This window comes from Oppia nitens, unplaced genomic scaffold (assembly GCF_028296485.1).
Source record: "Oppia nitens isolate AA-2021 unplaced genomic scaffold, nextdenovo-longstitch-racon4-pilon3 scaffold34_pilon_pilon_pilon, whole genome shotgun sequence".
Lineage (NCBI taxonomy): Eukaryota > Metazoa > Arthropoda > Arachnida > Sarcoptiformes > Oppiidae > Oppia > Oppia nitens.
Genome location: NW_026533215.1, coordinates 250,001 through 275,159, shown reverse-complemented (window position 1 = coordinate 275,159; position 25,159 = coordinate 250,001). Strand labels below are relative to the sequence as shown.

Sequence of the window (25,159 nt, the reverse complement as noted above, 5' to 3'; positions counted from 1 at the left end):
TTGTCCTAAGTTTAGCTAATCCGGAGTTACCGGACAATAATGTCTTCAATTATATTACTTTAATTATATGTAACTCTTTATTAATTAATTATTATTAAACTGTATTATAAGTATTATATTATACACTGTGTTGTGCCTACAGTAATCGTTTAGCTTATGGGTGATTATAGTTGTTGCAACAATAGTGTATGATAGCTAAGCCGCCGCAACAATTGTCTCTAAGCTCGGGTCCAAAGCTGGTCATTGTATAGGCCACACCTTTACCGCATTGCCTATAAGTGGTAGCTCGTCTGCAGCTATAAGCCTACCTATTTAACGGGAGAGCATAATTCACGGGTCTCATAGCTAAGCCCCGCAACCCGTGAATTGCAACCGCACTGCTACAGCTGAGGGTGTGCCAGTTGGTGACACCCGTAGCAGAATCAACCGTTACACACATTTAATATACAGTAATATACTACATGATAAATATTCATAAATAAATTCAAATAAATGTTATTATTATTAAATATAAATATAAAAATTATTTTGTTTAAATTATTAATTATTTATATTAAATTTTAGATAAAAATTTTAACCAGATTATTTATTTTTAAAAAAAAGTTAAATGCTTATCAAATACAGTATAATAATAATAAAAACAATGCAAAAACAAAATCAATACATTAAACCCATACGTAGTTAGTTATGGTGAAAAAGTTTAGACACATAAACAAAATGCATTATACAATATATATTACCTAAACTTATATACAGTGTATACACAATTGTAACCTAACTGTGCCCTAAAACTATAGACTAAATCAAAGAGAGAAAAAAAAGTAAGACTGAATAAAATAAATAGAGATAAGAGAGAGAGAGAGAGAGAGAGAGAGAGAGAGAGAGAGAGAGAGAGAGAGAGAGAGAGAGAGAGAGAGTATAGAAAAATATAAATAAAATATAGCGTAAAGTAGCAAAAAAACTATATATATATATTTATTTATATTGTAAATAATAGGATAAATAAATAGTAAGAAAATAAAACTACAAAAACAAAACAAATAATAGTAAACTTACAGTAATAATAACAAACAAATAAAAAACAATTATTTATGTTATTATTATTATTAGTAGACTATATGGGTATTTAAATATTTTTTTTTAAATAAAAAACTATATATTTAATATATTTTTTCTGCTAAAATAAAATTAGTTTTTTTTATAAAAATATATTGAATGTATTATTGAAATTTATATATAATATTATAAAAATTTTATATGACTACTAATAGTAAATACAAATATATATTAGTCTATATTATAAAATAACTTTAAAAAATAAAACAACTAATTTATTATATCTATTATATCTAATATATTATACTATCATTTGTTGTTATACAGTATATTAATAGGTGTAGACTATTGTTGTTTGTATTCAAAATTAATTGTATATTTTTGTATGTATTATCTCTCTTTCTCTCTCTAACCATAGTATACATATTATAAATACTATACTATAATATATATATATATATATATATATATATATATATATATCTAAATATACTCTAATATATGAAAATGCATTCCTCCTCCTAATAATAATAATAATAATAATAATAATAATAATAATAATAATATCGTATATATATTAGACTACCCAACGGAATCTCCTATTCCTCCCATTCCCTGTGCTATAAATATATGCACAATACTGTACAGTAATATACATCAAAACTGATACAACATGTCTACAAACTTATTAGGATTTTTATATAACAGTAATATATTGTTTATATTTTTTGTTTTGTTTCTTAAACTCATGAATTTTCCCAAACATTTTCACAAATCGCACATATATTTCAATGTGTTTTAAATGTTGTTTGCTATTAATGTATTTGCAATCAAAAAAAATAATTCAAATTATATATATATATATATTGTTATTGATATTGTTGTTAAATTTATTCAATGACTAATTTTAAGCAAAAATATATTTCATATTATAATAAAAACAAACAAAAAAAAATAGTTCATACTATATATACAAACTATATAACCAAACAAAACAAAAAATCTTATTATTAATAATAAGAGAAGAAAAAAATCTTATTAAATAATAATCCGATTTTTCTTATATTAAAAATAGTATTATTATTATGAGTGCACTTTAAATGACAAAATAATTTTTGTTAAATATTTTTTAATCATTTTAGTCTCTCTCTCTCTCTCTCTCTCTCTCACTCTCTCTCTCTCTCTCTCTCTTTAATTCAAGTCAAGTAAAAATTTATTTTCAAAAAATTTTTTTTTAAGTTACGCTTATTTTTATAAAAAATTTATTAAATAAAAATATTTCGCTTTGAATAATAATAATAAAAATTTAAATTCGCATTTTTTTGAATATTATTATTATTATTTAATAATTTTATAATCTATAAAATATTGTCTACAAATTTAATGAGAAAGAGAGAGAGAGAGAGAGAGAGAGAGAGAGAGAGTCTCTCTCTCTATAGAAATATTAATATATATATATATAAATATTATAAATTAGTTTTAGTCTTTAAAAATTTCGTATTAAATATAATATATATATAAATGAATAGTAAAAATAAAACAAAAATTAATCTTAAACTACATTTTTGTCATACAAACAAAATTTTATATATAAGTTATATAACAATATATATATATAATATATAATAATAATTTATAAGTTCCCAAATGAGCTCTACTTTTATGATTAATAGTAATCACATAATACTAATAATAATGTATTTTTCATAAAATATTTTTTATATATAAAAAAGTTTTTGAAAAATTATTAAGGATTAGTAACTCATTTTTTGGTTTAAATTTTTTTTGTTGCTTTAATTTATAATAAACAGTATTTTTTAGTGTATTTTTAATTTTTTCGTTGTCGTTGTTGAAAATTTACGAGTAATTTGTTACTTAACATTAATAACTTTAATATTTATTATTAAAAAATTGTTAAAAATATACTTTTTTTCCGGCAAAAAATATAATATAAAAGATTAGCATTAAGTTTAACATATGTTAGCATACATTGTATAGGTTAAGCTCTAGTATTATTATTATTATTATTATTATTATTATTATATATATATATATATATATATATTATAAAAAAGGCACCTGTAGTTTTTTTTAATAATAATAATTACTTTAATTTATTTTTTTTAAAAAACAATTATTAAACATTATGTGTTATGAAAATTTATTGCTAAAAAAATTTATTATTATTATTTTTTTGGTAACAAGTTTTAAGATTATTTTTGTTGCTGTTATTAATTAACGCCAAGTAATTGTATAATAAATTAAATATATAGATATTTATTATTAAAAAAATATTTAATTAAACATAATAATTAATTGCTAATCAAAAAAAAATATTTTTTAATTAAAATAAAATAAATACTAAAAACTCGTAACTCGACATAAATTATATATAAATAATTAAATTAACAAATTTTGGTAACTTTTATCAACAACAACAACAAAAATACTGTAAATTATAATTAAATTAAACTATTTTTTATGTATTTTTAATTGCCTAATAAATATAAAAAACACTAAAACGTATTTTTTTTAATAGTGAAAATAAATTTTGCAATTAAGTAAATATTAATACATACAAAAAAAATTAACCATAAAATCTCTATAATAATAATAAAACAAATATTATGTTATTAATATTTCATAACTTTAATATACTGTATATATATATACTAGTATTATATAATACTATAAGTAATATAAAAAAAAAATTACAGTATATTTTATTTACATTTAATGTCATAAAATATATGCTAATTATGGGGGGTTTTATAATATTAATATATAAATATTAATCCCCGACCTAAGTGTGTGTACAAAACCATTTATATTTTGTTAATATTACTCCCCATTAGGTGTGTGTATGTTTGATATGCATACATACTGTACTGTAAGTATATTATACTGCAATTTATGGGGACATGTAGTTAAAACCAACACAAAAAAACGACCACTTTATTCACACTTAATTAATTGAGCCATAAATTACTGGGAAAAAACTATATATATATATATATATAAAACATTTACCACTACACCTATAATAAACATGCTATAAAATATTATATAATATACTAATACTATAGTTAGTATAGTATAGTAGCTCAGGTATGTGTTATATATATATATATATATTTTAGGTGTGCCTCAACTAAACCATCACCAACACACATATATATCATGGAGTGGTTGGTTTATCTCAATCATATATATACAGAAAATATCTAATCTGACATACCTGAGCGCACTGTAATAAATATTATTAAAAAAAAATTTAATAATATATTTTGTATACATTAGTAAAGATAAGTTATACTAAATATTTTGATTACTATAGTTTAATAACAAGTATTAATATAAATATTAATTTTTAAATTAATTTTCAAATATATTACTTATATTTAATATATATATAAATTTAAACATAAATTACTATTTATGTAATATTAATGAGCAATTTAATTTAAAATTTAAATATTTTAAATAAAAAGCTACTTTTTTTAAGTATCTAACTAAATAAATTGTATATAAATATTTAAAATAATTATTTATTTATTTACTTACTTACTTAAAAAAAACTTAAAAAATAATTTTATATTTTAAATAAATTTGCATAAATAATCGTCAAACTAAAAATTTTACTAATATATTAATTTTTAATAAGTTTAATAATAATAATAATAAATACCATAAATTCAGTATATATATACAGTAAAGCTGTATATTTGATTTAAACCAACAAAAATCTATAATAATAATAAATAGTAGTAAATATAAATATATAGTTAAAATAAATGATAGACTACTGAATATGTATGTATGTATGTATGTATGTATGTATGTATGTATGTATGTATGTATGTATGTATGTATGTATGTATGTATGTATGTATGTATGTATGTATGTATGTATGTATGTATGTATGTATGTATGTATGTATGTATGTATGTATGTATGTATGTATGTATGTATGTATGTATGTATGTATGTATGTATGTATGTATGTATGTATGTATGTATGTATGTATGTATGTATGTATGTATGTATGTATGTATGTATGTATGTATGTATGTATGTATGTATGTATGTATGTATGTATGTATGTATGTATGTATGTATGTATGTATGTATGTATGTATGTATGTATGTATGTATGTATGTATGTATGTATGTATGTATGTATGTATGTATGTATGTATGTATGTATGTATGTATGTATGTATGTATGTATGTATGTATGTATGTATGTATGTATGTATGTATGTATGTATGTGTGTGTGTGTGTGTGTGTATGTGTGTGTGTATGTATGTGTTTGTGTGTGTTTATGTGTGTGTGTGTTTGTGTGTATGTATGTATGTATGTATGTGTGTATGTATGTTATTAATGGTTTGACACTAACTACTAGTGTATGATTGCATAATTTTTTTTTAATAATAATAAATCACATTTTTTATTTTTTTTTATGATAAAATTATTATTTAAAAAAACAAAAATAGTGGTAAAGTATTAGAAAAATTATTATTATTATTTTTTTAATATTATAATATTTATATAATATATTGAATTATGATGTTATTTTTTTTAATTTTTTTGTTTAAATCTCCCATTATTACATGAATTTTGTTTTTTCAAAAAAATAATAATCAATAAAAAAATGTTGTTTCATTAAATTTAATAATAATAATAATAAAGTGTTTAAAAATTTGTATAAAAATCAATATATATATATATAGAAAATTACATTTTTTAATGTTTGCTACAAAATATAGCTACAAAACTAAATTAACATAATTAGAAAATAATATTAATAATAATTGTAAATCTAACTGCTAAACAATACAACAATAAAAATTGCATTTAATAACAATAGATTAATTAATTATATATCCAATAATTGTTTACAAAAAAAATATTTATATTTTTTACATTTTTAATAAAAGTAGTGGTAGTAGTAGTAGTAATCATAAATCATTAAAAATATATTACTATATATAAAACAACAAATATATATAACATTTAATTACGTAAAATATAAAATACAATTTATTTGTTATTTGTATAGTTGTGTATAGTTTTAATAAATAACTGATGGGTAGAGCACCGGTATTTACCTATTATAACCGCACCCATAGTATAATAGATATAAAGTACATACATAAACAAAAAAAACTAATAATAATAATAAATACAACAAAAATAAAAAAATAAAAACTTCAATACATTTTTAATAATAATAATAACAACAATATTAAACATATAATTTAACAGTAGCTATAAATTGTCATTATATATTTATATACTGTATTATATTTAATATTTTATTTTATAAATATATATTTATACACTATATATAAATTAGTTACTACTGTATAATTTTTCTATTAATTAATTTTTATAGTATGAAAATGTAAAAAATAATAATTAATTTTATATATATAGTAATTAATTAAAAAAAATTTAACTTATTATTAGTATTTTAATTATTATTGTTAGTATTATTTTTTACAAATATGTCAAATTATAAACACTTAGAAATAAATTATTTAATAAAAATTTAAATTTAAATTATATCTATACTGCCAATAGTGATAATAATTATAATAATGCTTATTTCATAAAACATACCAGCCCTCTAATATCTAACTGCCCACCACTTTATCACTATTTGGGCATATATTTACTAATTTTAATTTTTTTTTATTACTAGTTTGTTGTTTTCCCTGAAAGTTAAATGTGATAAATGTAATTATTTATTAACTAAAAAAAATAATAATTCACTGTAAATCTATAAATAAATTTATTTTATTTTTTAATATTTGTATATATATTAGTTTATACTTGATTTTTATAGATATGTGTGTATATTTTTTGTTGCCCAATAAATAGACATGTGTGTGTGTTGGGCCATAATTTATAGATACACACATACATGAGCTTACATTTAAATTAATGATATATGATAAGGGACAGGTATCTCTGTTTGATGGTTAGACAGCACACAATGTGAGTGAATGTATGTATGTTTTATACAAATGTGTGAGTGTGTGGGTGATTATCTAGCAGTTTATTAATAATAATGTTTGAATAAATTTTGTTGTTGTTGATTTTGATGTTTAAAAATTTAACAATATTTTTAAAAAAAACAATGATTATCATAAAAATCACTTACATATTAGTTTTTACATATTATTTTTAATTATAATATTTAAATTTTTTTAGAATTTTTATTAATAAATATAGAATTAGTATCAAAAATGTAATTAATTCATAAAATAAAACCAAATAATTATGAATTAATTTAATATAATATATGATTATTAATTATTTTTATTTAAATGTTTGAATTTATATATATATATATATATATATTATAGATGTTATTCATGAATCTCATTCAACTACAGTATAATATTCAATATTAAACAAAACGAAAAAATATGAATTAATTAATTAATTAAAATATGCAAATATATATATCTATATTATATAACTTAACTAATATATACATTAATAATAATAATAATAATTTAATACCGTTTTTCCATAAAAGTTATATTAAATAAAATTAATACAAGATTTTAAATTTATTTATTGTTATAAAATATTTTTAATGATTTATTTATAATTGGATACTATTTTTTCATATAAATACTTATCTAATCATAAGTATATACAGTATATACTGTATTAATATAATATTTAAAAAAGCATAAAAATATCTTAGATTTATAACAAAAGTCTTTTTAAATCTTATTTTTATTTTATTTTATTTCGGTTACAATTAAAGACAAACTTTTATACAATATATATACACATAGTATATGTACAGTAAAAATATATATACAAATTATATTTAATAAAATAAATTATATTTTGAATAATAATAAGATTATATACAATAAATACTTGGAGTTTTAGATAGCAATTATTGTTACTATAGTTATATAAGATTTATGTATTTATATGACTCTCTCTCTCTCTCTCTCTCTCTCTCTCTCTCTCTCTCTCTCTCTGCTCACTCACTCACTCAGTCTCTCTCATAATTACATACTCTTTGCTCATTCAGATAATTAGAGCAAAACTCTCTCTCTCTGTCTCTCTCTCTCTTTCTCTCTCTTTCTCTCTCTTTCTCTCTCTCTCTTACACTAAACTTTGGCAATGATTTATGTTATCATTATATTATTATTATTATTATATAACTTATATTATTATATATGCGGTCGTTATGTAACACTTGAATGACTTCACTATAGGAATAGTTTACTGTACTGTATTGTAGCTATAAATATAAGGATTGTTAGTTAGTTAGTGAATGAGAGGGAAAGTAGAGAGAGAGAGAGAGAGAGAGAGAGAGAGAGAGAGAGAGAGAGAGAGAGAGAGAGAGAGAGAGAGATGAGAGCATCGCCTAAAATCATATATAATCTCATAGTTTTGCATTTATATACCAGTAATGAAAGGCACTATACAAATGGGTGACTATTAGTTAAGCAAACATACAAATCAAACAACACAGCTAACTGTCCATTGAATTCAGTGTTTTTAAAAAAAATATTATCTATTATATAGTATTCAGTAAATGAAAATAAAAATTTTAGAGTAATTTTTTTTATTAATTAGAAATATTTGTTTTGAGCAACAATTTTTTTATAACCAAATTTTAAGGGAAAATATTAATCAAATTGTATCTATTGTTTAGCAAAATGGGTGAAATCGGTAGGAGGGTATAGTAGGGTATATAAAGTATTTAACTTTTTTTTAAAATTGAAAACATTGTTAGGATAGTTATTTAGTTAGGTAACAAACAAACATAACTCCCCACTCATTAATACCGGGGCCCACACACACACACTGTCTATAGACGTGATCGGCAGTGATAATCACATAAACTGTATTTATTATTATTATTATTAAAACCATACATTGATAGGCAATAATAGTGTCGACAACAACAACGTGTGCGCGGCGTCGGCGGTGACGGCAGCAGTGGTCACACCTAACACCACCACATCATTGAGTGATGTATAAGTACTGATTGATTGAACAGATATGGCTAACATGCTATGAACATGCTATATATATACAGTATGTACTGTACCTGTATCTATAAATATGTATAAACTATATGATAATACTATTGAAAACACCCGCAAAAAAATCAATCTTCACTTTTAATTAAGAAACAGTCAAACAGTGTCTCTCTCTCTCTCTCTCTCTCTCTCTCTCTCTTTCTCTCTCTCTCCTCGCATACATATATGCATTCATAGTCTATTACTTTGGGTGTTCAGTGACTATAGATTTTTGTTTGTTTGTTAATATTGAGAGAAAGAAAGAGAGAGAGAGAGAGAGAGAGACCCCAATGTATTTTAGTCATCACTGATTGCCAGCACTGATACCCACCTATTACTGACAGTCAGAGAGAGAGAGAGAGAGAGAGAGAGAGAGAGAGAGAGCACTTGGAGTTTGCCAAATGAATAGTAGTGTTGTTGTATTAGTTAAATGTTTGAGAGGAAAGTTAGTGATCCATAACTACTACTTAAGCATTGGTCGTACAGTATTTTTATACATACAATATATAATCACTGATAGTTAGTGAGTGAGTGAACTATTGAACGATAAAATTAAAAGCTTTGCTTAAATTTTTTGAATAAAAAAAATAAATTTATTTTTTTTTCTCATTCAATTCAATTATCATAGATTTTCACAACCGATAAAAGTTATAAAAAATGCACTTAAATTTAGATTAATTTTTTTTTTAAAGGCACACAAAATGTTACCAAAATTTATATATATATATATTTTGCTAGTATTGAAAATTTCAGTTATCTTTTTATAAATTCAATTAAAATCACGTATTGTTTTCAACCCAAACACACACATACAGTACAGTAGTTTTTAGTGCTTTTTAAAGTAACAAAAAAAATTTATTGTAAAATCAAAAACTACTTTATTGTTGTGTGTGTTTAATGCGATTTTAATGTGTGTGTCAATGTATATATATATATATATATATACAGTATATATATATATATATATATATGTTAAACACAATATAAAACATTTTTTACTTTAATTATTCAACACATTTTTTATAAAACAAAACTAAAGCTAAGTTTAATTAATTAAACAATTTTTTTATTTGGTTTTTGTTTAGTTATCACTGTGTTTTTGTTGGCAACAATTTAATTGTTTGAATAAAATATAATGATTTCAATGAAATAAAAATAATGATTTTATATAATATAACTTAAAATACTTAATACTAATAATAAAATTTATATATAATATAATTTAAATTTTGCATTTAAATTGATTCTTTTAAAATAAATGTTTTTTAGAAAATTAATTTTATGTTATAAAAAAGTTATAAATAAAATTATTTATTTTATTTATTTAAAAACAAATTAAAAATTATCTTTTTTAGCAAACATAAATCACACATATATTTCAAAACATTTTTTTTAAGTTAAAATATTTAAAAATATTCATTAATTTCATTTGTGGTGTCAGTCACTCAATAATAATAAGCATTTTAAGTGTGTGTGTGTGTGTGTGTGTGTGTGTGTATGTATGTATGTGTGTGTGTGTGTGTGTGTGTGTGTGTGTGTGTGTGTGTGTGTGTGTGTGTGTATGTGTGGTGTATGACAGAGACCACACATTAGTTTTCACTTTAGTATTCAAAAATATTTTATATTTTATATTATGTTATGTATACTAACCTCTAATACACTGTCTAAACTAAATGCTAAAAATAATAATAATAATAATCACTATATATATATAATATTAAAGTGTGAGTAATTAATTATAATTTTTAGTGCATTGCACATCAAATTTTTTAATTTATTATTATATTTTCATATAGTATTTTCATAAATTTTAATAATTAGATTTATATGTGTGGAAAATCATATTTTAAAAATTTTTAAAAAAATTTTATTTTAATAATAAATTAAACATATTTTCACCAGTATATCATATAATATTTTTAGTCTACTGTATGTATGCACACAAAAAAACCTAATGAGTTTTATTTGTTTATAAAAAAAAAAAATCAATTATTTAATTTATAATTACAAACATTATATAACTTTTTGTATTATTAGTATTAAACAACCAAAAAAATATATTAATTTATTAAATTTTAAGTTAATTAATAACTTAACAAAAAAAATTTTTAAAAATGTAAAAATATTTATAATAATAAAAAAAACTTAATTAATTAATTAATTTTAATTATTAAATACATAAAAACATTTCCGGCACTTACCTAACGTATGCAATCGGGTGTACGTCAGTGATGGACACTTGCCATTGATGTTAGGCCTGGTATAGGTTACGTCACACTTATAGACACCTTCATCGACAATGTCCAGCTGAGTGATTGTCAAATAGGCCGCACCGGTCCTATTGATTGATTGGCCATCGAAGCGGACCCTATCGGCCGAATAGGTTTCAAAGTCACCCAACACGCGCTCATACGATTGACTATAGAGAAACACGCGCTGCCAATCGTTTGTAACGTTTTTTGTCCACGTAATAAAATAGATATTACCGCACCCGGTCAGGTCAACCTCGCACGGCATCGATGCCCGACCGCCGATAAAGTTGGCCACTGTATGCACCCGACCCTCTAATAATATAAAATAATAATAAAGTAATTAAATAAATTAAATTTATTAATGAAATTATTTTTAATAATAATTGTTAAAAAAATGTTTTTTTTTGTTCAAAAATTTTGTTGTTATTGTAAATAATAATAATAATTATATTTTATTTTATTTGTTTTATATTTTAATAAACATGTATATAATAAGTATATAGATGTATATTTAATTTAATACAATTAATATTATATAAGTATATCAATATATAAATTAAGTTATTTTTTGAATAATAATTATTGTAATAATTGTTTGAAATTTTTATATCTAATAATATATATATATATAATAAATCTTCAATATGATATTAATTTAATTATTTAAACTTCAATGTCAATGATAAATAACTATTATTATTTATAATGTTTATAAATGATTAAGTATTTTATATATTATATATGAGTGATATTAATTTGAAAAATAAATTTTATTGATAATCTAAAACATTAAATATAAATAAATTATACATTTTATCTAAGATTAATAGATATTAGTATGTTTTATTGATAGTATTTATATTATAATTCTATTCAATTTATATTATTTAAAAACATTATAATAAACTAAAATTTAAGTTATTTATATGTATTAATATTATATAATATATATAATATATAATACTATAAAATAAATTTATTAATTTTTATTCACAAATAAAATAAAAATACTTTAGTTGTTGTGTTACAGTATAGCATCGGGAGTGTTAGGAAACTGTATATAACATGACTATTGAAGCTTAAGGAGACATAAAGTATATATAAGATATACAATATATATATATATATATATATATATTAGTTTTTTATGAATAGATATCGGCTTAAAATGCTATACAAAACACACACTCACTCTATAATACATACTCACTCTCATAGTGTGAGTGAGTGAGTGAGAGATATATTATATTATATTAAACTAATACCAGTGTTGAGGACTACTAGTATAGCATTTGTGTTGATCTCCCCATTCATCTCATCAATGATGAGCGGGTGAGTGAGTAAGTGACTGAATGTCTAAAATAAGTATAGACAGCCTATTCATATATAGATATACAATATATATATATATATATATATATATATATGCAATAAATATAATACTAAACTACTATATATATTGTATATTCCGTTTTTTTTATAGTAATCGTAGTAATGTTAGAACCCTATTGAACACATCATATAATAATAATATATAATATCTAATATCTCACTTACAATAATCACAATATATTATATATATACTAAACTATAGTACAGTACAAGTAATAGGAGAGAGAGAGAGAGAGAGAGAGAGAGAGAGAGAGAGAGAGAGAGAGAGAGAGAGAGAGAGAGAGAGCCATACAAATAAAGAAATCACACATTTATTGAAAATTTATTGAAAAAAAATCATTATTATTATTATATATTTCTGTACTTTTATATTGCTGTTCAATCATTCAGCAATTCATTCACACATTACACAAATGTGATCACAAATAATAAATAAATGAAAAAATAAAATAAAATAAATTGCAATATATTTTTATGGGAGAATACATAGGAATCAATACATAGAAATATATGTATATTGTATATGATGTGTGACTTAATAGAAAATATATTAATATATTGATAATAATAATAATAATATATTATATATTATTATTATTATTATTATTTGTTGGGGAAAAACAACATAGTTGACGGTCTCTCTCTCTCTCTCTCTCTCTCTCTCTCTCTCTCTCTCTTTCCTCTAACTTATAGTCCTATTGATTGGTATATAAATTATTATATATTATTTGTATGAATGAACACACAGTTAGCGCTCCTCCAGTTTGAACTGTCATCTCAAGTGTCGGACGGTTAGCAACACTCATAGCTAACACTCACTCACYCACTCTCTCTCTCTCTCTYTTTCATTCAATACAATTGATTATAATATTAGTTTAGTGGCAATGAATTTGCAATCATTATGTATACAAATTGGACAGTCATTTATGTTATGTATGAGTGTGTGTGTGTGTGTAGTTATACACTATATAAAGTATATGAGAAATATTTATTATTATAAATTTTTATGTATTTTTTGGGGTGGATAACCAACTCATCATTTATATATATATATAATAAAACTAATGATTTCAGTGTCAACTCAATAATATCTAATAAAATAAAAAATAATAAAAATGTTTGGTCCACTAATAAATTGTTTAAACATTTAACCAAATAATTTATATGCTTTTTTATTTGCTAATTAATTATTCCCACTAAAAAATAATTTATATAAACTCATCAAAATATATATATATAAATATTTTAGACAAAAAAAACGAAAAAATATTTGGCAAAATTTATTAGAAAATATTATAATTATATTTTTTTTTAATAATTTTTATTTTCGAGCTATTTTTGCAAACATAACCAAATTTTTTTTTGTTATTTAGTTAGTACTGTATATATAAGTGTTTCTACAAATATTTTTACAAAAATATATGAATATATATTTTTTAGTCAGTCTATGATTTATCTAAAAATGATAGCAAATGTGTATTTCCTATATATATTAATCACTATTTGTGTGTATGTATGTATGTGTGTATGTCGAGAGAGAGAGAGAGAGAGAGAGAGAGAGAGAGAGAGAGAGAGAGAGAGAGAGAGAGAGAGAGAGTAGCATATATTCAGTACAATGTACTATAAAATGTACTCTAATATTGATAATATAAAACTCTCTCTCTCTCTCTCTCTCTCTCTCTCTCTCTCTAACCATAAGAAAAATCTTGTGAAAAATTGACAAAACGTGTTTAAAACCTAAAATTGCGATAAAATTTATTTTATTTTTTGTAAAAACTACGGTAAAGTTATGTTATGTGTAAGATATTGACATATTATTAGTAGGTAAAAAAATATAGTGGGAATAAATACATTGTATTAGTTTGTATAGTTATAATGATAGTAATAATAATGCATAAAAATATATATTTTATATAAAGTTTATATGTAGTCTATTGAAAAAAATATATATGCATATTGAGTGACATGTAATATACACATAAAAATAAAATAATAATAATAATAATAGAAAATCTAATTTTTTACAACAAAATAATGAGATTTTTATTTAATTTTATTAATAGTACATAAAATGATAATAAAATTATTTTGTTTTTCAATATATTAAAAATTTTGTTTTAAAATAATAATTGTCTGACAGTTTACATCATATGAAAGAGAGAGAGAGAGAGAGAGAGAGAGAGAGAGAGAGAGAGAGAGAGAGATTTAAATACATGTTTTATATTACAGTACATAATAATACTGTTTATATTTTATATATATATCTACTGTATATATACATATAAAAAATCAATTATACTGTAATATGTTTTTTTCACTCAAAATGTAATAAATAAAAACCATGTTTTTAAATATTAAATGAGTAAATGGTGTTAAATATTAAATACATTTTTATATTTGCAAAGCAAGAGAGAGAGAGAGWGAGAGAGAGAGAGAGAGAGAGAGAGAGAGAGAGAGAGAGAGAGAGATAAATATAATTTTGTATACACTATCTTATAAATTATTAAAATAAAAAATTTCATTTAGTGTTATATAATCTCTTTATTTTGTGTGTAATGTATGTAAGTGTGTGTATGTATGTTATGTGTGTGTGTTATGTCTGTATTTTTTGTATAATACTTAATATGAATATTACGTGAGTCTAAATAATTTTTTGGAAAAATATGAATATATTATAACAAAAAATAATATAATAATATAATTCAAAAATATATACAAACATTGTCTATGATAGCGCATACATACACACATACATAGAGGGTATGATTTAATATTATTATTTTTTTTGAAAAATTGTTTAATTGTTTACTAATTATATACAAAATTAGTTGATTTCTATTAGCATTTAATTTTTAATTAAAATTTTTTTTGTAAACATATTTGAAATAATATAATAATAATAATATTTTTGTTCTAAAAAAATGATTTTATTTTAGTTTATATTTTATACGATTCTAAACAATATCTGTTATTTTTTGCCAATAGATTATATTATATTGAGTTAAAGTTAAACAAATAAAATAAAAAATTTTAAAAATATTCTCCGTATATATTTATTGTATATATATATTTTGTCAAAATTTTCAACAATTTATTTATAAACAGTATATACTATATATATATATATATATACTGTATATATAATAAAATAGAATAAATTGGAAAAATAATAAAATTGATTTTAAAATATAAATATACAATTCAATAAAATTTTATTATATATTATATATATTGTGTATATATATACAGTATATTGAATATATATATAGCTTAAAAATTTTTAGTTTATTTTGTACAAAACAAATATTATATATATTTTATATATATATATATATATATATATAGATTTTCATTCAATTGATTGAATATACAGTTTTTATATGTTTTTTATTTCAAACCAATATAATCAACAATTTTGTCTTAATATTGTATAAAATATTATTTCAATAGAAATCAATATTATATTTTTTATTTTGAAAAATTTCTATACATTTTTTTAAAAAAAATATTTTTATGTATACTATATTTTATATATATATAATAAAAGTCAAGTTTAGTATTATTAACAGAAAAAAATAAATCGTAAATATCAAAATATACTTGCTAAATTTGCTAGAATCAATTAAAATAAAATAAATATTTGTATAAATGGTTAATTTATTTATTATAAATTATATAAATTTAAGAATTATTTAATTGTCAAATAAATATATTTTTTTGAATATCATTTAGTAAAATAAGTTATAAATAAAAATTATGAAAAATATAATTTGTATATAATATTAATGTATTGATGAAAATACATTTTACAATAAAATTTAGTTTACAAGTTTAGAATAATAATATCATGTAAAATAAAATATCATAAAATCAAATTTATCATAAAATATTTAATATAATAAATAATATATATATATATACAGAATATTAATAAATAAAATATAAAATCAATTTAATATGTCTACAACATATATATATATTATATATTTTAGTTTATTTTATATATATATATCAAACATATCATTATTATAAAAGTTTGAAATAATGATATAAAAATTGATATCAAATAAACTTTTATTTTTTTTAAAAAAAGTTCAGACAAAACAATATCATCCAATAATACTGATATACAAAGAAAAATATAACTACAAAAATATCGATAATAAAACTTTTGAATATATAAAAAATATAATTATATAATATAGAAACAACATATGTTTTTGTTTTTTTTAGAAAATAATTTATCTTAACAAAAAAAACCAATACTTAACTACAAAAAACAAAACAAAATTTAGCTAGATGATAATTATACAACACATACACACAAACACACACACACAAGTATCTAAATATAATGTAATTTTTTTGCACTGATTATTTTGCAATAACAAAATAATAGCTGTTTAGATATAGGTATATAATTTTTGTTGTAGAGTACAGTATGTATTATTATAAAATGTGTGTGTGTGTGTGTGTGCTGTATGTATGTGTGCTATATGTATGTGTGTGTGTATGTTAACTGCTAAATGTTTTTTATATCAATGATGATAAAGTGATTGATCACATTTATATATATACCGGTGCTGTTTTTGCCATTACCATTGTTTAAGCGTATATAAAATAATAATAATAATAGTAGTGTACAATACTGTGTACAGTGTATTAATGTTATATATATTTTTTTGGGTGCAATAACTTATATATATATATATAGTAAACGATGTATAAAACTTAACAAAAAAAATATATAATTTTTTTTCAGTTATCTAAACGACTCCTCGTTGTCGATGTTTTTTCTGTTTTTTTAATGATTGTATTTCTAATCTATTACTTAATAATAATTTTTTTTTGTTTCGGTATATGTTTTCCTGTCAATGTGTTTCCTATTAGTTAATATATATTTAAATATAATAATAATAAAATAAAAACAAAATATTAATTAAACTTAATCATTTAGTTATTTTTTGGGAGAGGGGAGGGAGTGGTAAAGTTTGTATTATACTATTAGCTTATAATTGAAATAAACAATTGAAAAATACTATATATATATTTATTGTATGCTATTTAGTATTTGAGGTAATATTTTATTTTGTAAAATTCAAATATTTAGCATATAATTGCTGTTTATTAAGTCAAAACAAAAATATTTTAATAGTATTACAAAATAATTTTAGTTATTTTCATATTAATTTATAGTTTAAATTATATAAATATATAGTATTTAAAAATATTAATTAATTAGTATTTATAATTATAATATTATATAATAAAACAAAATAATTATAATATATTTAACTTAATATTCATTTTATACTGTATTATATTTATTGACTATTGTTTACTATATATTTTTTTATATACATTTTTATTTTTACTTTACTTTTAGTGTTTATTTTATAAACAATAAATAATTTATTTTATTTGACAAATAAATTGAATTGAAAACTAAAATATTTATGACATAGTTTTTTTTATTTATCTATTAAACACGAAATTTTATTTTTATTATTATTATTATTATTTTTGTAATTTAATTTTCTAGTAATATATTGTTTTTCATAAAGTCATAAAATTGCATTAAATAGTCTAGAATATAGTTGTCAAGGTATTTATTTTTATTTTAATACAAAAATTAATAAAAAAAATTAACTTTAAAATAACTGTATATTTATTTTTAGAGTTTTTTTTCTATTCCCAATTGTATATTAAATTTGTGTTAAAAATAAAGTTTTATACATAATTTAAATAATATACTGTAAAATCAAATTTATTAAAAAACAATAAATAATTAATTTAGTAAATAAATAAACTTAAAAAGTTTAAATTTTCATAAAAAAAACTAATGTTAGAAATTTAAATTGTTAATTTTGTTTTTACTAATAAATTTTAATGGGGTCTTAATCTAATTTTTTTATTATATATATATTAATAAAATGAAATATATTTAAAAATATTATCTCGAAGATATCGATTTTTATTTATTTTTTTTAAAAAGTATATAAAATAAAAACATTATTATTATTATGAGTTTATCTTATTTGTTAAATTATAATACTGTATATATATACAGTATATGTTGTAAATAAAATGCTGTATAAAATTTTTCTTATTATTATTATTATTAATATTACTATTATTTTATATTGTTGTCTATATATATATATATATATATATATATATAAGTAAAAATGCATCATATTATACTATAATATTATAATATACATTAAATCTATTGTACAATATATACATATATATATATATATATATATTTTTATGAATAAAATATATGATAAACGATTCACAAAAAAATGATTGGCTGATTATAGACTACATTATATAATATTAAATACAATAGAGTATACAATATGGTATTAAATAATACATATTATTATTATTATTATAACTGCACACCAAAAAAAAATAATAAAAGTATATAATATTAACTATATATATAGTGAATGTGTAATATAAAAAAATAAAAGTAGTTTTTATATTATATTTGTTTGAAACTCCGTATATTCATTGACATCAATATATATATATTGTGTACAATGTGTCTGCTAGTAGACGATAATGTTTTTATATCATATATATATATATATATATATAAAATGAAAATCTATTTGTATATATATATAAAAATATAAGATAAAACAAGTATAGAAATTTATAAATGATATACAATTTCAATATATATATATTATATTAAATGTTTGTAACAATTTTCACACTATAATAATGCTATAAATATTTTATTGTTATTCATAATTATTATTATTAAAAATATATAAAAAAAATTATTTTCTTATTATTTTTGTTGTTGTTAATGTTTATGTCTCATAATATAGAAATATAATATAAATTTTTATTTTGATTGAAAATTATTTTATTGTTTTTAATTCAGACTTCAAACCCATAGAAAAACAAAATTAAATATATGTTTATTATATTCATTATTTATATTCAAAATAACAACAAAAACAAAAATCTATAAATAAAATATTAGACATTTATAAGACATGCATAATATAACCAAAAAAATCTATATAAAAAATTAAGTTAAAAGCTTATTAATATATAAATAAATTGTTAATTTAAGTGGAAAATAAAAAATTATAACATTATAAATTATAAGCACTTTAAAAAATATATTTATTTTATATCTAATATATAATAATATAAAATACAATATTCATGTTAATAATAAAATTAAAAAAACAAAACAATTAATTGAAAATAATTTATTTAAAAATTTTCAATTGTATCTGACAAACATTTTTGTATAAATATATATATAGTTTATATAATATCTTTATAGAGATATTTACATATGAAATATACATACAGTATATTTGTATATTTTGCATATATAGACTCTATTGAGGAGGAGTGTTATATTAAGAGGACAGTCAGTTAGTCACACACACATACCAGTGCTGATTCATTATATATTTAAGTAAACACATATCCAAACATTTTTTTCAGTCACTCACTAAGTTTTTGCCTAATCATTGACTTTTCAAATATAGATTATATATATAGATATATAAGTGAATAGACAATATAAATGATAAACAAGTAATACAATTGAATTGATTTTACTTTACAATAACTATATATATATATATATATATATATATATAGCTAACAAAATTTGTTTCAAATATAAAAATATATAGATATATATATTATTATCCCATTTGCTTTATCAGCACAATTTATTTGATGAAACATACAAATTGTAACTAGATGCTATTGAGAAAATAAATAAATAAATATAATACAATAAAATATATTTTTTTTTTGGTATGAATTTCACTTAAATTTTTTCAGTGATATCTATTTATCTATTTTTTGTTGTTGTTGTTGTTGAAAATCTAATCCAACACAATTGCAATGTAAACTAATTTTATTTTATTTTTTATTAAAATTGTAAAATAATTTATTGAAATATATTGAAATAAAACATTTAGTTTAATTTAGTAACATAAAAATTATTGAATCATTACATGTATAATTAAATATATATTTAGTATATATATATATATATGATTATTAAAAATAATAAATTTAATTTTACTTTAATTTTAGTTTATTTTTGAATATCAAAAAAATATCATAAATTAGTTTAAATAATAAATATAAAAATATAAATATAATTTTTTTTTTCAAATAAAAAACTATTGAGAATAAATAATGATTTATTTATATAAATAAATAAATACATAAAAATAATATTAATAAAATAGTAAAATAAAGTACATTTTAGTTAACATACCAAAAAAATAATATATAAATATAAATATAACTATAAGAGACATACCATAACCATTGAAATACACTAACAATATATATAGTAATATTAAAATAGACATAACATTACAACAACAACAACAACAATAACACCGAAAAACACGACATAAAACACATACACAACACATATATATAAGTTAGACTCCACTGTGGTTTGCAATGCACTATAAAAACACTACAAATATTTTTTTGTGTTGTATTTTATTTTATGTTATATAACTTATATATAAAGTACTGTACATATACTACTAGTACATGTATATGTCCATGTATATAATAATAATAATAATAAAATAATAGATTTGACCAACAAAACAAAACACAATATATATACTGTATATATATATATATATAAACGATAGGTCACATAAGTCCATAACCTAACGGTGCTTTTGTCTAGTATTTTTATATATTTATATATAACTTTTTTTTTATTTTGTTTAGTAGAAGTAATAGTAGTTTTAGTAGTAGTATAGTATTGTCTATAAATTTATATTAAAGTGCATTTTACTCATTTGACCCAATGTTTAAGCTTTTATATTATTTATATTAAATTTTTATGTGTGTGTTGTGTGTATGTATGTGTGTATGTATGTGTGTATGTATGTGTGTATGTATGTGTGTATGTATGTGTGTATGTATGTGTGTATGTATGTGTATATATGTATGTGTGTGTATTTATGTGTGTGTATGTATGTGTGTATGTACTGTATATGTTATATTATGCCTAACAATAATAGTCTAACAACTATAAAGTATATAAATATATATATGATATATAAATAATTGATATCTTATATAAATTGGTATATTATATAACTACTGATTCCTATTAAAATATATCAAAAAAATTATATGCAAAATCAATTAAATAATACAATATCAAATTTAATACTCGTTAGATATAATTAATTAATAAAAATTTGATAGTTTAGCATTTGATAACATTTACATAACATTTTATTTTTAATTTTCTAATACTACAGATAAAGTGGTTAAATAATTATTTATGTATACAAGCAAACAAACAAACAAAATAATAATACTGAAAAAAAATTTAATTAATTAATTTTTTGGGTATATATGATATTTATACAATATATTATATAAATATTTTATTTGTGTTGTTGACTACTATATCCATATAATATATAATAATAATAATATTGAAAACAATTATTTATTACAGTGTATATACATACTATACATAATAAAAATACAGTAAAAGCAATTATGTATAGAATTTCATTGATTTTTGTTTGTTTGTGTTTTTTTCAATTAATTTTTTTGCTATACTTCACTCAATACACAGAAATAAAAAAATATAAAAAAAACTAATTGAATTTAATATATATAAATATATATATTAGATATAATATTATAAATATAACTTTTATGATAAATTAAAGCATATTTTATTAATAGCATTTAGTTTTAAAATATGTATATATATATAAAATATTTTTTATTTTTAAACATTATAAGTAAAATAAATATTATCAAAATATTATTAAAATACAATTATAAAACATTTATTTTTGCATCAAAAAATAACTTACCATATGATTGCTTATTATTATTATTGTTATTATTATTATTACTATTAATAGTATTTTTGCTATTATGCTGATTAAGATTATTATTATTATTTATATTAATGTTACCATTATTATTATTATTATTATTTAGTTTGATGTCCATTGTGTAAACAGTAGATAATTTACTATTAAATACTAGCAATAATATATACAATAATAATATGAAAATCGTGTATTTCCAGTATATATCCATTATTATTATTATTGTTTGATATTGTTATATATATATTAGTATTATTGAGATATTATAATATTAATAATAACAATATTAATATTATTATTATTATTAAATTGTGGCACTTTATATATATAATATATATACATATATATTACATTTATATTAATCAGTTATTTTTTTGTTGTTGATGTAAATAAGTTTGCTTTTTATACAGTATATACTATATATACAGTATATATTCTCAATAATATGTAACATATTATTATTATTATTATTATTGTATGTTATATTAATATTATTAACATGTATTTTATTATATTCAATAAAAATTATTAATATAAATAACAATTTTTAAAAAATAACACTTTTTTATATGTCATATGAATTCAATTTTTATTTTGTTACACATTATAAATGCTGTAATAATAATAATAATTTATATAATAATAATAATAAAATCTTGTAATAGTAATATTTTTTTGTTAATTTTATTATAATTAACTATAAAAGTAAATAATAAATTTGTAAAATGTTATTATAATTATTATTATTTTTATATAATTATCATTATTACATACAATTTATATAATATATAACATAATGTATGGCACATATTAAAAACAATTACACTTTTTTTATAATTTAGTTGTTATGCAAATTTGTTATCTTTATTATTAATATTATATTTATTATAATTCACAAAAAAATGTTTTATATAATTTATTTATTTAATATAATTTAATATTATTAAAATGCACACAAAAACAATCATTTAAACATATAATCCTAACAAATAAATTGTACAAAAAAATGATGACAATTGAAAAACACTAATAATAATAATAATAGTAATAATGAAAATCACTTATAAATCATTTAGAAAACATTCAATTCATTTATATCTATAAATTAAATAAATAATTAATAAATACTAAATAAAAATCTCTGATTACTTGATTATTATTATTATTATTGTGTTAATACGTTTGGGGACTTAACAGCACTTATATAACACGAGTTATATAATATATTATATATATATATAAAGTCGGATATTATTACTAAAACATTTATAAAAAGAGAGAAATTTTTTTTCGACTGTATTTTTTTATATATTGTATTTTATATAACAATAATGTATTTATAAAAATAAAACAGTAATTCAATGAAAGATTTACACACACAATATAATACTACAACAAAGATTAATAAATTTATTTTATATTTAAAAAAAAAAAACTTTTATACAATTATTTAGTCACACATATACACTGCTATTTTTTTCGTGGGGCACACAAACACACTGTTTAATAGTTGTATTAATAAATTTTTTGATTTTATTATATATATTATATATATTATTTGGAGATCAAAAATAAATCTGAGAGAGAAAAACCTTTATTATTATTATTATTATCAGCGGTTCTCTCCCCCGGTGTTTGACATACATATATAGAGAGAGCACAGTTGGTCTGTAACTAGAAATCTACAGTTCCTCTAAAAAAAACGGGGAGAAAAATAGGAGAAATCCGTGACTAACTCTCTCTTACTTTCAATATCTCTGAATGAATGATTAGTTTAAGCGAAAGTGATGTCGTATTTCTCACTCACTCACTCACACACACATTGACGACAATCCCTGTGCTCTTAATATACACACACAAACATAGAGAAGCACACAGTATCGACACACAACTGATCCGTCCGTACACTGTATGTGTGTGTGTGTGTGTCCACAGACTGACTAAACTGAACTGAAACGATACGATCGGAGAGCACTGGTAGTCAAACAACAACTACTGGCAAACAAACCCTAACTATCAGTCTCTCTCTCTCTCTCCCTCTCTAAGCTTAAGTCCTCACTCACTCACTCACTCACTCACTCACTCACTCACTCGTACTCTTAATGTGTGCCGCGATTCTGTGCAAACACATAGTGTTGTCTAACTAATGCAATCTCCCGGTGCCCTGAAAACATCCCTGTGCTTATATATATATATATATATATATATATATATATACTGTACTGTATATAACTTTACATTTCGCTCTTAAATAATATATATATATATATTTTATATATACATTGTATATAAATATAGTAGAGTACTGTACACTATTTGTGTATGAATTATATACAAAACAGTTTTGTTTCAATCTCTCTCTCTCTCTCTCTCTCTCATTGAATGTTTGGTTTTAAATATATGAAAAAAATATAATCAATGACTTTAGCCAGAACTGGTAGTTTTTTTTTTTAAAATACCGATTCTCTCCAATAACTATTCACTTACTTAATAACAA

At 19.7% G+C, this 25,159-nt stretch overlaps 1 protein-coding gene across 1 annotated transcript in view; it reads right to left on the bottom strand.

The window, feature by feature from the left end:
* Positions 1-25,159, bottom strand: part of LOC128956952 (uncharacterized) — a 101,677-nt gene that overhangs the window by 64,475 nt on the left and 12,043 nt on the right. Inside the window, exon 5 of the mRNA XM_054302666.1 lies at positions 11,327-11,689. Within this exon, the coding sequence (XP_054158641.1) occupies positions 11,327-11,689 (363 nt within the window). The remainder of the gene's footprint in view (positions 1-11,326; positions 11,690-25,159) is intronic.